This window comes from Molossus molossus, unplaced genomic scaffold (assembly GCF_014108415.1).
Source record: "Molossus molossus isolate mMolMol1 unplaced genomic scaffold, mMolMol1.p scaffold_m16_p_7, whole genome shotgun sequence".
In the NCBI taxonomy this organism is placed as follows: Eukaryota; Metazoa; Chordata; class Mammalia; order Chiroptera; family Molossidae; genus Molossus; species Molossus molossus.
Window position 1 is genome coordinate 111297648 of NW_023425401.1, and position 13508 is coordinate 111311155.

At 51.7% G+C, this 13508-nt stretch overlaps 1 protein-coding gene across 1 annotated transcript in view; it reads left to right on the plus strand.

The window, feature by feature from the left end:
- The first annotated feature begins 448 nt into the window (after window positions 1–448).
- Window positions 449–13508, plus strand: part of RBM33 (RNA binding motif protein 33) — an 88513-nt gene continuing 75453 nt past the window's right edge. The window contains exons 1-2 of the mRNA XM_036247460.1: window positions 449–492; window positions 12894–12972. Coding sequence (XP_036103353.1) covers window positions 450–492; window positions 12894–12972 — 122 coding nt within the window. The 5' untranslated portion in view covers window position 449. The remainder of the gene's footprint in view (window positions 493–12893; window positions 12973–13508) is intronic.

Here is a 13508-nt window from a genome sequence, read left to right on the forward strand (position 1 = left end):
TACACGCGGCCTACTCGCGCCCACTGTCACCCGGAGATCCGCCTGCCGTAAAGCACGGCGCGCCAGCGGCTGTAAAGCGTTTACGACAGCCGCCGGGGCCAAAGTACGGCCGGCAGCGGCTCCCGCCCCGGCTTGAAACGTTTGGGGGGTGTGGAGCCGAGCGGGGTGGCCGCCTGCCCGTGTCCTTCCCGCGCTCGGCCCGGGCCCCTGGGAGGAGGCCTGGGCGCCGCGGCCCCTGAGGGGCGCGCCCGCGCCGCGCCTTCCGGCCGCCATCATCCCGGCGTGCACCGCGGCGGCGGCGCGGCGGCGGCCATGTTGCGGTAGTTTGTTGTTTTCTTCCTGCGGAGCAGAGGCCGAGCGGCCGGGACCGCCGCCTCGCTCGCCGCGTCCCCCGTCGTGCCCGCCGGCCGGCCGTCCGCTGGCGCGGCGGGGCGAGGCGCAGCAGCAGCATGGCGGCCGCGCTGGGAGCGGGCGGAGGCGCCGGCGCCGCAGGTACGTGAGCCGCCGGCCGGAGCCGCCGCGCCCGGGCCGCGTCCCCGTGGCCGCCGCGGGCCCGCCCGGAGCGCCCGCCCGGAGCGCCGGCCCCGAGGGCGGCGGCGGGGCGCGGGCCGGCCTGTCCCGGCGGGCGGGGGTCGTCGCCGCCCCGGGCCCTGCCGCGTCGGGTGGGCGCGGAGCCGGAGCGAGAGCGGGGCTGCGCGGCCCACCCGCGGGAGGCTCGGGTGTTCCCGGGAGGTCACGTCCTCCGTCGCGTGTTCACGTGGACGCGATGCTGGTGCGACCCGGACCTGTGAGCGGGTCGGGTGGGCGTCGCGCGCGGAGGGGACCGGACCCGGGGGCCGATCCGACAGCCCGTCCTGCCGGCTCGCCGTGCGCCCCCGGGCGCGTCCGTCCGTGCGTCGGTCTGTGTGTCCGCCCGTGTGTCCGACCGTGTGTCCGTCCGTGCGTCTGTCCGTGTGTCTGTCCGTGTGTCCGTCCGTCGGTCTGTGTGTCCGCCCGTGTGTCCGCCCGTGTGTCCGCCCGTGTGTCCGCCCGTGTGTCCGTCCGTCCGTGTGTCCGACCGTGTGTCCGACCGTGTGTCCGCCCGTGTGTCCGCCCGTGTGTCCGTCCGTCCGTGTGTCCGACCGTGTGTCCGACCGTGTGTCCGACCGTGTGTCCGTCCGTGCGTCTGTCCGTGTGTCCGTCCGTCGGTCTGTGTGTCCGCCCGTGTGTCCGACCGTGTGTCCGACCGTGTGTCCGTCCGTGCGTCCGTCCGTCCGTGTGTCCGACCGTGTGTCCGACCGTGTGTCCGACCGTGTGTCCGTCCGTGCGTCTGTCCGTGTGTCTGTCCGTGTGTCCGTCCGTCGGTCCGTGTGTCCGTCCGTGTGTCCGTCCGTGCGTCCGTCCGTGTGTCGGCCCGTGTGTCTGTGCTACCCCGACGGGACGAGACTTCGAGGGCCTCCCCGGACTCGACGGAAGTTGGACAGAGGAGACGCGGCGCTGAGCTGCCAGAGGCGCGGTCGCCATGGAAACAGCAAAGCCCACTCGTGTCCAGGGCAGAGCCCGCCTTCCGCCCAGTCACCCGGGCCGGGGATTCGGCCGCGCTGTCAAAAGCTTTCGCGCAGACAGGCGCGTGGACACGGTGACGTGGGTTCTCTGCGGGCCGAGCTCGTGTTTCTGTCTTTAGTGAGGTTTTTTGTTTTTTTGCGTGTTGGATCTTTCCAGGCTGTCGGGGTGAACTTTGACATCCAAGGTTTACTTTCCTCACTGGGTGACCTCCCGGGGTCAGAGTGGAGCGCGCGGCCTGCAACTGCTGGTCAGCGCCGGGGGCTGCGCATGCGCTCACGCCTTCCTGCCCGCGGGCTGGTGCGCGCGGTCTGGTCCACACGGTCTGGTCCACGCGGTCTGGTCCGGGGAGCCACCCGGTGCGGGAAGGCTGCGGCCTGCTGCCCTCCTTCCGCTGCGCTTCCTACGGCGTGCCCCGGCCCCACGCCCAGCTTTCGTTCTGTGTCAAGTATGTCCACCACCTGCCATGGGCCTCCCTCTCCGTCCTTCTCTGGCCCCTGGTGTTCTTCAGACATCTACTCCAGTTTGTGACGTTCTTTTCTTTTTTTAAAATATGTTTTTATTGATTTTTAGGGAGAGAGAGAGGAGCACCGATGAGAGAGAAGCATCCGTTGGCCGCCTCCTGCACGTCCCCTACAGGAGGTCGATCCCACAGCCCCGCCATGCGCCCTGACTGGGATCCAGCCAGGACCTCCCAGTCCACTGGCCACAGGGGCCAGGCATGTTTTCTTTCCTTTATAATCTCCTGTTGCCTGTGGTCTGTGAGCCCCGCAAGGACAGGAGCTCTGTGTTCCACGTTCCTAGCATGGACTGTTTGCAAGTATTTGCCTGGGTGAATCGGAAAATGAAATGTTTTTCCTCCCTCCCTCCCATCCTTTCTCTTAATCCTCACGGGAGTATATTTTCCCATTGATTTTTAGAGAGAGTGGGAGGGAGGTGGAGGGGAGAGAGAGAGAGTGGGGGAGAGGAACATTGACGTGAGAGAAACACATTGATTGGTTGCCTCCTGCACATGCCCCAGGTACCAAACCTGCAACCCAGGTCTGTGCCCTTGACCAGAGATTGAACTCTCAACCCCTTCGGTCCTCAGGCTGACGCTCTAACCTCTGAGCCATACCGGCCAGGGCTGAAGTGTTGTCTTTGTGAGTACCTTTTCACTCTCCCGTGCATGTGTAAGTGGCACATCCGCAGATCTGTGGCCTCTTATAGTAAAGTGGAACCACGTAGCGTTCTGCAGTTGCTTTGCCCACAGCAGAGTAGGTCGTGGGACTTCCCGGGTCTGCAGTAGGTGACAATGGATTGGACCCATCGTTGTGTAACCATTTCAGTCTTTCTCCTTTTTCACTGCTGTGGGAAAGACTGTACCAAACACCTGTAGACATGTCTTGGTGTGCGAAAGCCAGCATTTCTGGAGCATAAATTCGGCTACAAGTGGAAATGACATGTTTATCATTTTGGTAGCTGTTGTCAAGTTGTCCTCAAAAAGACTGGTACCATGTTATCCTCTCCCTCAGAAGTGTTCAAGAGTGCTCCATTTCCCATGTGCTTTTTAAGGAGTTTTTAATATTTTTTATAATCTTGAGGAAAAATAGCCTCAGTGTTGTAACTTATGTTTCCTTCTATTTTCTTTTTCTTTTTTTTTTTTATCCTCACCCGAGGACACTTTTTCATTCTTTGTTCAGATAGAGCGGGAGGGAGAGAGAGAGAGAAACATCGACGTGAAGGGACACATCGAGTGGCTGCCACCCGCACGACCAACCAGGGCCGGGGACAAACTGCAACCGAGGTACGTGCCCTTAACGGGAACCGAACCCGGGTCTCTCCAGACCGCAGGCCGCTGAGCCAAACCGGCCAGGGCTCCTTCTATTTTCATACATTGTATTTATCTTTCTGCTTGCTTATATATTTGTATTTTTTTTATTGAGTGATCTCTTTCTCATTATTTTAAAGAATTCTTTGTATATATTTTACGAGTTTTTTTGTAATGGTGTCGCCATGCCACGAGTTCTTGTATGCTTTAATGTTTTATGTGCCTTTTTTTTTTTTTTTGTATTTCGCTTTTATTCCATATGGGATTATTTTGGGTATGGTGTGAGTTTGAGGCTTTTCACAGTTCTAATACGATTTATTGAATTCTCCAATTCTCTATCTTCTCCATCTTTATAATATATTAGATTCCCATTTATAATTTTTAACAATATTGCTTCATTTTGGTTGTATTACCGTGTGTGTTTTGTCTTCCAGTGCTGCTCCTGAGAAATCTGATGACAGTTCTTTACTTCTGTGATGTTTTTCCTTTGCTCCCGTGCTCAAAAGTGTCATTGGCACAGGTCTTTCTGTCTTGATTATGCCATGCATTTGGTTGACACTTTAGTCTGGGAACACGCATCCTTCACTTCTGTGGAATTTTCTTGTTGTTGTTTTTCTGCCTTTCATTTTCTCTGTTCCCACCTTCTTTTTATTGGGTTTTGATGCTTTATTTTATATATAAAAAGAAGAACAGTGAGACAGTTCTTCGAGATTCTTTTGGAAGGATAGGTAGGTCGGCAGTAGACCAAGTGAAGTGACAGAGCAGGACACAGAGCCTAGAAGGCAGGCACCTGCGGTCCCTTCCTCCCCGGCGGGCTCTGTGCCGCTCTCTCTCGAGCTGCCTTTTTGTAAAGGCAGGAATCTTCTTCCTGTTTGGCCAAACGCTGTGCATCTTCAGCTGAGTTAGCTATGGTGAATTTGGATCCACTGTTCTAGATCTCTTGATATTTTTGTTCTTTTTTTGAGAGAAAATGGAACTGTATACTTGTATATAATTCTACTTGTAAAATATTGGCAACCAAGTTGATTGAAAAAAGAACATAATTCAGAGAGAGCATGTGTCTTGTAGGCCACCAGATCGTAGCCTGGGTGTCAGAGTGATTGATTCTGTGTGCGTGATTTATTAGGTACCACGTGTAAGTGATCCTCCTACCTGGACTTGGGGATCCTGGCTGCCCGGTGAGATTTCAGCACAGGAAATCAGAGGCTGTGTTTCTAGGGTTGCTGCTTTTACCTGGTAGACCTGAGCTGAAATCTGGATTTGCTGTTTACTAACTCTGGCTAGTCTGTTTTCACATCTGTAAAAGGAGAATTCGGGATGGATTAAATAAGAAAGCGGATGTAAAAATGCTAGCTGTTGACGTGAAATGGAGCCTGTTTTCAGTTCTTCAGTAGTGCTGGCATTAATGATTTGGGTTTCATCAGTCAGGAGAACAGAAGCTGTGTGATACATTCCAGGTATGGAGCGTTTAACACAGGGTCAGAGGCTTCGACAGCTCGGAAAACCTTCTCTGCTTATCTCAGCCTGATGCCAGGGCCTTGCCTGGGAGCCGTTGGGACTGAGGACCTGGGGAGCTCCCGTGGCCCGCTCGGTCTCGGCGGAGGAGCTGCCTTTGGTCAGCACTGAGGCTTGAGGGGTCGCTGTGACCAGCAGCTCCTACCAGCCCAGATACAGGGCGAGCTTCCGCGAGCACCCCGCCTGGGAGCCTCAGCGCCGCGCCCCCCTGCGCCGCCTGAGAGCAGCTGCGCCGCCTGGCCCGGAGCACGCCTCGCTCGCCTCGCTCGCCGCACCTCGAGGCAGCCGGGAAGCGGAGCCCAGCGACTGCAGCGCCATCCCTGTCACCACGTCTGTGCAAGGAAAAAAGATGGACGTTTCTTCAACTTCACCGATTTAGTAGCTGGTCTTTGGTATTTTACAAGAATTCAGTTTTTAAAAAGAGGGATGGTGTCATTTCCTCTAGATTCTAACTCGTGATGGGAACAGATATCAGTCTATTGGCCGAGCTCAGACTCCTCATCCTCTTCCAGGCGGCCCAGGATGATAGAGAACCAGGGGTCCAGCTTGCTGGCTTCGGTGTTGGGAGGCAGGGCCTGCTGTCTATCAGGGCTGCTACTGCAATCGGTTGCCCAACACAGGAAGAGGAAAGTCAGTTGCAAGACAAACAAATGGCCTTGTGCACTATACTGCGTAAACAAAACACGAAGTTCACTCGAGAGAGGACCTGTCCAGGGCCCTGTAAGAGATTTTACAACAATGGTAGAAATTATTTTTCAAACAACGTGATGTGTGTTTGGGGGGGCTCTTCCTGAAAAGTTTGCTTGGCTGCTCAGCTGTTCTGCTGTAGGGCTGCTGTGCTCGCTCTGAGTTCTTGAACACTACCCTGATCCCTTTTTCTAGCTGTTTAAATAAAGGGTCTGGATTTCCTGACCAGTAAAATACGGAGTTTTAATTCTGATGGCAATTCAGAATATGTGAGAAAGGTGTTGAGGCAGAAGGAAGAAGGCTGAGAACCTCTGGGTGAGAGCAGCGACTTCTACCCGGTGTGCTGCAAAAATTGTTAAAGTCTGCAGTATCTGACTATTTAGTCAGGGGCACTGACCTCTTTCCCTCGGATGGTCAAATAAACAACAGCTAACACAACAGTAGCTGTCTGGTGTGAATGCCCTGTCTTGAACCATAAATATATTGGTCATATAATGGAGTTGCATCTTATTGGTCATGTCACATAATAAGGTTGCATCTGATTGGTTAATTCTTGGTATCAGAAATCCTCATATACAAGTATGGGCATCTACTTTTTTATTTATTTAAAATTTGTTTTTCCTTTATTTTTAGAGAGGAAGGGAGAGAGAGAGACAGAAACATCGATGAGAGAGAATATCGATTGGCTGCCTCCTGCATGCCCTTCACTGGGGTTTGGCCCACAACCTGGGCATGTGCCCTGATTGGGAATCCAACCAGCAACCTCTTGGTGCAGGGGTTGATGCTCAACCACTGAGCCACATCAGCCGTGTGGCATCTAATGTTTTTTTGAAAAGCCATTTTGGAGCAAAAAGAGTAGGTGATTATTATTTCTTTGGTCAATCAAAATTATACCTCATCCCACCCCCCTTTTGTTTGTATTTTTCTTGTGCCACAGAATTTTAGTAGTTTATGTGTCCCAGGAGATGAGAAAGGTTGAAAATCATTGGACTAGAGCAAAGATTGGCAAACTTTGTAAAGGCCCAAAGTGGGTTCTGTGGACCATTGATTGCAATTTATCTGCCTGTGTAGCTTGAAAGCAGGTATAGACAATGTGTAGTTGAAATTGGCATACTGTGTTCCCGTAAACACTTAGGCACGTAAACAGGTACGTAGTCAAATTTGGACAAAAACAGGTGGCCTGGGACTGTAGTTTGTGGACTTTTGGACTAGACAATTGCTCGAACCCTCTTCCAAGCTAATATTCCATAAAGATTCTAATCCAAGATCCAGGTTCTTGGAGAAGACGAGGACGTCGTGAGGATTCTAAGCAAGAGAGTTGGTGGTAATTACAGGTGCCTGATGGACGGACTCCCTTATTGAAACGGTGTCCAGTTCCAGGTTCAGCCTTAGACGGAGAGTTTGCAGATGGGGCCCTGACCACTCTTGCCCTGCTGAGCTGTCTTCCCCGGTCTCAGGAGCACACTGGGCTCGTGTGGACACCGCTGTTCTCGTGCGTCTGCTCGGCACAGCAGACTGGACAAGGATCTGTCTGTGTGCCGGAGGAGCACCGAAGACGTGGACAAGGATCTGTCTGTGTGCCGAGGAGCACCGAAGACGTGGACAAGGATCTGTCTGTGTGCCGAGGAGCACCGAAGACGTGGACAAGGATCTGTCTGTGCCCCGAGGAGCACCGAAGACGTGGACAAGGATCTGTCTGTGTGCCGAGGAGCACCGAAGACATGGACAAGGGTCTGTCTGTGTGCCGAGGAGCACCGAAGACGTGGACAAGGATCTGTCTGTGTGCCGGAGGGCAGGTCTGTGTGCCGAGGAGCACCGAAGACGTGGACAAGGATCTGTCTGTGTGCCGAGGAGCACCGAAGACGTGGACAAGGATCTGTCTGTGTGCCGAGGAGCACCGAAGACGTGGACAAGGATCTGTCTGTGTGCCGAGGAGCACCGAAGACGTGGACAAGGATCTGTCTGTGTGCCGAGGAGCACCGAAGACGTGGACAAGGATCTGTCTGTGTGCCGGAGGAGCACCGCAGACGTGGACAAGGATCTGTCTGTGTGCCGGAGGAGCACCGCAGACGTGGACAAGGATCTGTCTGTGTGCCGGGGAGCACCGCAGACGTGGACAAGGATCTGTCTGTGTGCCGGGGAGCACCGAAGACGTGGACAAGGATCTGTCTGTGTGCCGGAGGAGCACCGAAGACGTGGACAAGGATCTGTCTGTGTGCCGGAGGAGCACCGAAGACGTGGACAAGGATCTGTCTGTGCCCCGAGGAGCACCGAAGACGTGGACAAGGATCTGTCTGTGTGCCCCGAGGAGCACCGAAGACGTGGACAAGGATCTGTCTGTGCCCCGAGGAGCACCGAAGACGTGGACAAGGGTCTGTCTGTGTGCCGAGGAGCACCGAAGACGTGGACAAGGGTCTGTCTGTGTGCCGAGGAGCACCGAAGACGTGGACAAGGATCTGTCTGTGCCGGAGGAGCACCGCAGACGTGGACAAGGATCTGTCTGTGTGCCGAGGAGCACCGAAGACGTGGACAAGGATCTGTCTGTGTGCCGGGGAGCACCGAAGACGTGGACAAGGATCTGTCTGTGTGCCGGGGAGCACCGAAGACGTGGACAAGGATCTGTCTGTGTGCCGGAGGAGCACCGAAGACGTGGACAAGGATCTGTCTGTGCCCCGAGGAGCACCGAAGACGTGGACAAGGATCTGTCTGTGCCCCGAGGAGCACCGAAGACGTGGACAAGGATCTGTCTGTGTGCCCCGAGGAGCACCGAAGACGTGGACAAGGATCTGTCTGTGTGCCGAGGAGCACCGAAGACGTGGACAAGGATCTGTCTGTGTGCCGAGGAGCACCGAAGACGTGGACAAGGATCTGTCTGTGTGCCGAGGAGCACCGAAGACGTGGACAAGGATCTGTCTGTGTGCCGGGGAGCACCGAAGACGTGGACAAGGATCTGTCTGTGTGCCGAGGAGCACCGAAGAGCGCCGCGGGAGTGGAAGGAGAATAGACGGGTCCCGCGGGTTCTTGTCTTAGTTTTTTCCTTAGGATCTTGAGTCATGGCTCTTTCCATGCCCATTTTACAGTCCATATTCTGGGGGAGAGAAAGGATATTCTTGCTTTTGCTTCACTAGGTGTGGTGTTGCCTCCGCATCGTATGCCTTTGCCCACGTTTACCACCATGCCCGACTTCTCGTCTTCCTCTTCCGCCCGCCGCTGTGCTGAGTTCTCACTGCGAGACTACACCTTCCCGCTTCCTCCTGTCGGATGAGGCTGCTTTCTTCTGAAAGTAGAGGCCTCTGCTTGCCTTTTCAGCACGAACTTCTCTCCCCCTTTCTTCCAGAAAGTCTCTCCAAGCTCAGAGTCCCAGCTCTTTGCCTCCCACTTTTCTTCACTCTCCTCTGGGCTCACTTTCCCCTTCAGTGTGCACACCTACACATGACCAGTTGCTCCCACGGGAAAAGCACACCCCTTTCCCATAGACGCCCCCTGGACAGCTGTTCCAGCCCCTGCGCTCCCAGCGCAGCTGCCTGGGCGAAGGGCTGCGCCTGCGGGAAGCGACCGCGCGCGGCCTGCTCTCACCCTCCCTCCCGTCTTCCCGTCTCCTGCTCTGCTCTCCCCAAGGGAGACCTTGGGGTGCATACATACGGATTGGGGCGCTGTTGTCTCTTCCGTTAGACTGGAACCTACTCAAGGCCAGGGGATTCTGTCACCTTGGACACCCCTGTATGCCAAGTGTGTAGAACTGCCCGAAATACATTAAGGGCTCAAGAAATAATTGTGGAAATCATGGCCTCGGTTCTAGCCTTAGTTTTTGTTGCTTACTTTGCATTTCCTTATTTTGTAACAGTTTTATGGCCAGTTTTTTGGACATATTAAGGGGTCTCTTTTTTGTAGAAATATTCATTTTAATTATTTTTGCATGGTCCTGGCGTCTGATTTTGATTTCTGTGGGGTTTAATTTGCTCCAGGAAATACTTGTGTGGCAAGATGGTAGTTACACTTTCTTCTGGAGCATCTGCTCCGATCATAGCGGCTGACGGCCCAGGGGTTCCCAGCCCCAGCTGTCAGTCAGAATCACTGGGGAACTTGAAGAAACAAAAAGTAGAGCCCACTGAATCACATCAGGGTGGGGCAAGGGCTGTACAATTTCAAGCAGTGTTTGTAGGTGATTGTTACTAGCTGGCTTGGTGTGAGGCTTCAGCAGAACTGGGTGCTGTGATCATTAGCAAACCTGCCAAGGGGGACTGTGACTGAGTGCTCTCCACCGTGTGGCACTGGGAGGCCACGAGCAGAACTTGCGTCCGTGTTTTCATTGGGAGGGAGTGCTCCCTGTTTCAGGAAGGATGCAGTCTGGTGTGGAAGGAAAAGGAGCATAGAAACCTTTGGAAAATAAGCATGAGATACAGGTCATTGGCTGAAAGTCCAGCAGGAGGTAGGAGGGAAAGCAGTGACAATAGGTGTTTGGATTCTGTTTTTCTTGCAGGTCATACTTTGGCTTCTTGTTGTTAATCCTCACTTGAGGGCATTTTTCCATTGATATTTTTTAGAGAGAGCGTGGAAGGAGGGAGGGAAGGGGGAGAGAGAGAGAGACAGACAGACAGACATTGATGTGAGAGAAACACATTGATTAGTTGCCTCCCCTACAACTCTAACCGGGGCTGGGGATTGAACCTGCGTCTCGGGTACGTGCCTCGACTGGGAATGGAGCCCGAGACCTTGGTCCTCGGGCTGATGCTCTCACTGCTGAACCAAACTGGCCAGGGCCAGAGGCATATTTTGTTTGACCTGCAGATTAAAAACAACAGAGCATTTTCAATTAGTTGCTTACATTTAGCAATTAGGAAAAAGTTTACAGCTTTAAATTCCCCTCCAAGTACCTGTTTTGCTGCATCCTGTGCTCATTTGTCTCAAAATAGTTTCTCATTTCCCTAGTTATTTCTTCTTTGACTTGTTAGTTGATGAAGTGTGTGCTATTTAATTTCCATGTATTTGTGAGTTTTCCAGTTTTTCTTTCATTATTGATTTCTAGTTTTATTTTATAGACTATGCTTTGCATGATTTTGACATTTAAAAATTTATTAAAAATTGTTTTATGGCCTTACATCATGCTGCACAGTGTTCCATGAGCTCCTGTGTTTTGGACTGGACAGTCTGTTGATCTATTTTCAAGTTCATGGATTCTTCCACCAGTCCACATGTACTAGTGAGCCCTGCCAGTGAGTTTTTCATTCAGTTATTCTTCAATTCCAGATTTTCTTTTTTGGTTCTCTTTAACAATTTGTTTATTTAGATCATCTCTTTGATGCGACATTATCAGCATTACTTCCTTTAGTCTTTAATCATGGTTTCTTTAGAATTGTTTTTTTTCTCTTTTTATCTGTGAATGTCTGGTTCACTTTCATTGAGTAATCTTTTTTTTTAATCCTCACCCAAGGACATTTTTGCGTTTATCTTGAGATAGAGCCGGAGGGAGAAAGGGAGGAAGAGAGAGAGAGAGAAACATCATGTGAGAGAGATAACATTGAGTGGTTGCCACCCACATGACACCAACCAGGGCCAGAGACAAACTGCAACCAAGGTACGTGCCCTTAGCAGGAACCTAACCCGGGCCTCTCTGGTCTGTGGGCCCACGCTCCAACTGCTGAGCCAAACTGGCCAGGACTCATTGAGTAATCTTGAATAATTGTTTTCATTTGATGAATGACTTTAAATAGTTGTTTCATCAAAAATAATGTGACCAGTTTCCTAGGCAGTGGTTGGTAGAGCTCCTCATACTCTCCTGATGGGAGTGGAACTCCTCAAGGACATTCTTCTTTAACATCTTCCATCCCTGGGGTGTGTTACAAAGCACCTGTCCTTGGTGGGAATCGATGTGTTACTTTGTAAGAACTTCACTGGTTAATTCCAGCCCCAGGCCGGAAACCTCGCTGGCTTTGTTAGCGTGTGTACCGTCTGGCTCCCGAGGTGGGCTCGGGGGGCCTCTTGCTGCTTCTCAGGCCTGCGGCGGCAGGTGTGTGCATCAGAGAGGAAGCTTTAATGCCAGGTCTTTGATTTTCCAAATAACAAAAGTAAATTTAAAAATGAGATATGAGCCCTGGCCAGTATGGCTCAGTTGGTTGGAGCACTGTCCCGTGTACAGAAGGGTCGCAGGTTCTGCCTGGTCAGGGCACCTACCCATGCTGCCATTTCGATCCCTAGTGCCCTGTCGAGGCACCTACAGGAGGCAGCTGATGGGTCTTTCTCTCCCTCATTCCCCCTTCTCACTAAAATCAATGAAAAAAAAAAATCCTCATGGGAGGATTAAAAGAAAGTGAAACCTTGCTGTGTGTGCAAAATATATACTTGAGAAATCTAAAATATTAATATTTTCTGCATTGATTACATGCTATGATGATATTTTTGTGTGTGGCTATTCTGGGTTAAATATGTTTTAAAATTTCACTTGTAAAGTTTCATGTTTCTTTTTACTTTTTAAATGTGGCTAGTAGAGAATTTAAAAGTACAGTTGACTCTGGAACAGCATGGGTTTGAACTGCACAGGGTCCACCTATATATGGGTTTTTCCAATAAATATGTAGACAGCAGTCTGTATCCCTAGGTTTTGCATCCATAGAATCAACCAACCACAGCTAAAACCAGTATTTTCGATCTGTGGTTGGGAATCTTCAGATGCAGAGAGCAGACTATGCATTGTGCCGGCCGTTTTATAGAAGGGACTTAAGCAGCCATGGATTGTAGCATCCGCCAGGTTTCTGGAACCAGTCTCCGTGGGTACCTGGGGATGACTGTTAAATTTTGGCAGCGGCAAAGTTATACATGGATTTTCAACTGCATGGGGGTGTCGGTGGGCTTCGGCGCCTGAGCCCTGCCTTGTTTGGGGTGCGCTGTATATGTGTGGCTGTGTCATCGAGCAGTTCCCCACAGTCCCGATGGCTCCTTAACCAGGGTCTTTGTTTCCCAGGGTGCATTTGGAAAACTGAAGATTTTAAGAAGTGTTATAACTAATAGCAGATCACCAATTTTTTATTTTGTATAGTTGTATGTATACTCAAAAATTATTTTATAAAGAAAGTGTTTTATTAAAATTTACGATAAAAAACTGTCCTATTATTGGTTTTTCATGCCTAATAATGTTCAATAAATTTATTTTCTTTGGGTAGCTATGTATTTTAAAGTTTTTAAATTATTAAAAATGCTAAAGTATTTACGAAAGTTATATATGGAACTTTTGTATTTTAAAATATGATATCAGGAATCCTCCAAAGAAAGGTTGTGTCAGTCTTTGAATATGTGGATGTGTTTTAGTTTGGGAAGACTGACTTTCATGGCCTCTCCCTCACAGATGACGACTTTGACCAATTCGATAAGCCCGGCGCAGAGCGGTCCTGGAGGAGAAGGGCTGCCGATGAGGACTGGGACAGGTAGGACCCGCCTGTGGCCGAGCCCATGCTCGCTGTCTCCTGTGCGTGCTGTGCACAGTGTGCTGCCACCAGCTGCTCTTCCTGAGTGGGCTGGAGCACGGGGGCGGGCACTCCAGGCCGCAGGGCAACGCGGACGCTGGTTGTCGCGTCTGTTCTGTCCGTTGGCGGGATTGCCTTGGCGGACATGCAGCTGCTGCTGGGGCACGCGTCCGCCTGAGTCCCCTTCCCACAGCCGTCCCGTGCTTGCTGGATTGAAATGTTCGCCATTTTAGTGTGCATTTTATTTATTTATTTATTTATTTTTATTAATTAATTTTTGTTACAGATGTTTCTCCTTTTTCCCCCCACTGATTCCCCCCTCCTCCTCCCTCCCTGCCCTTTCCCCAGTTTGTTGTCCATGTCCGCTGTTCATGCACACATGCATATAAGTTCTGTGGTTTATGTCTCCCCCACCACCCCTCTCTTCTGGGGATTGTCAGTCTGTACCCCACTTCCATGTCTCTGGGACTACCCCATTCCTCAGACTGTTATGTTCA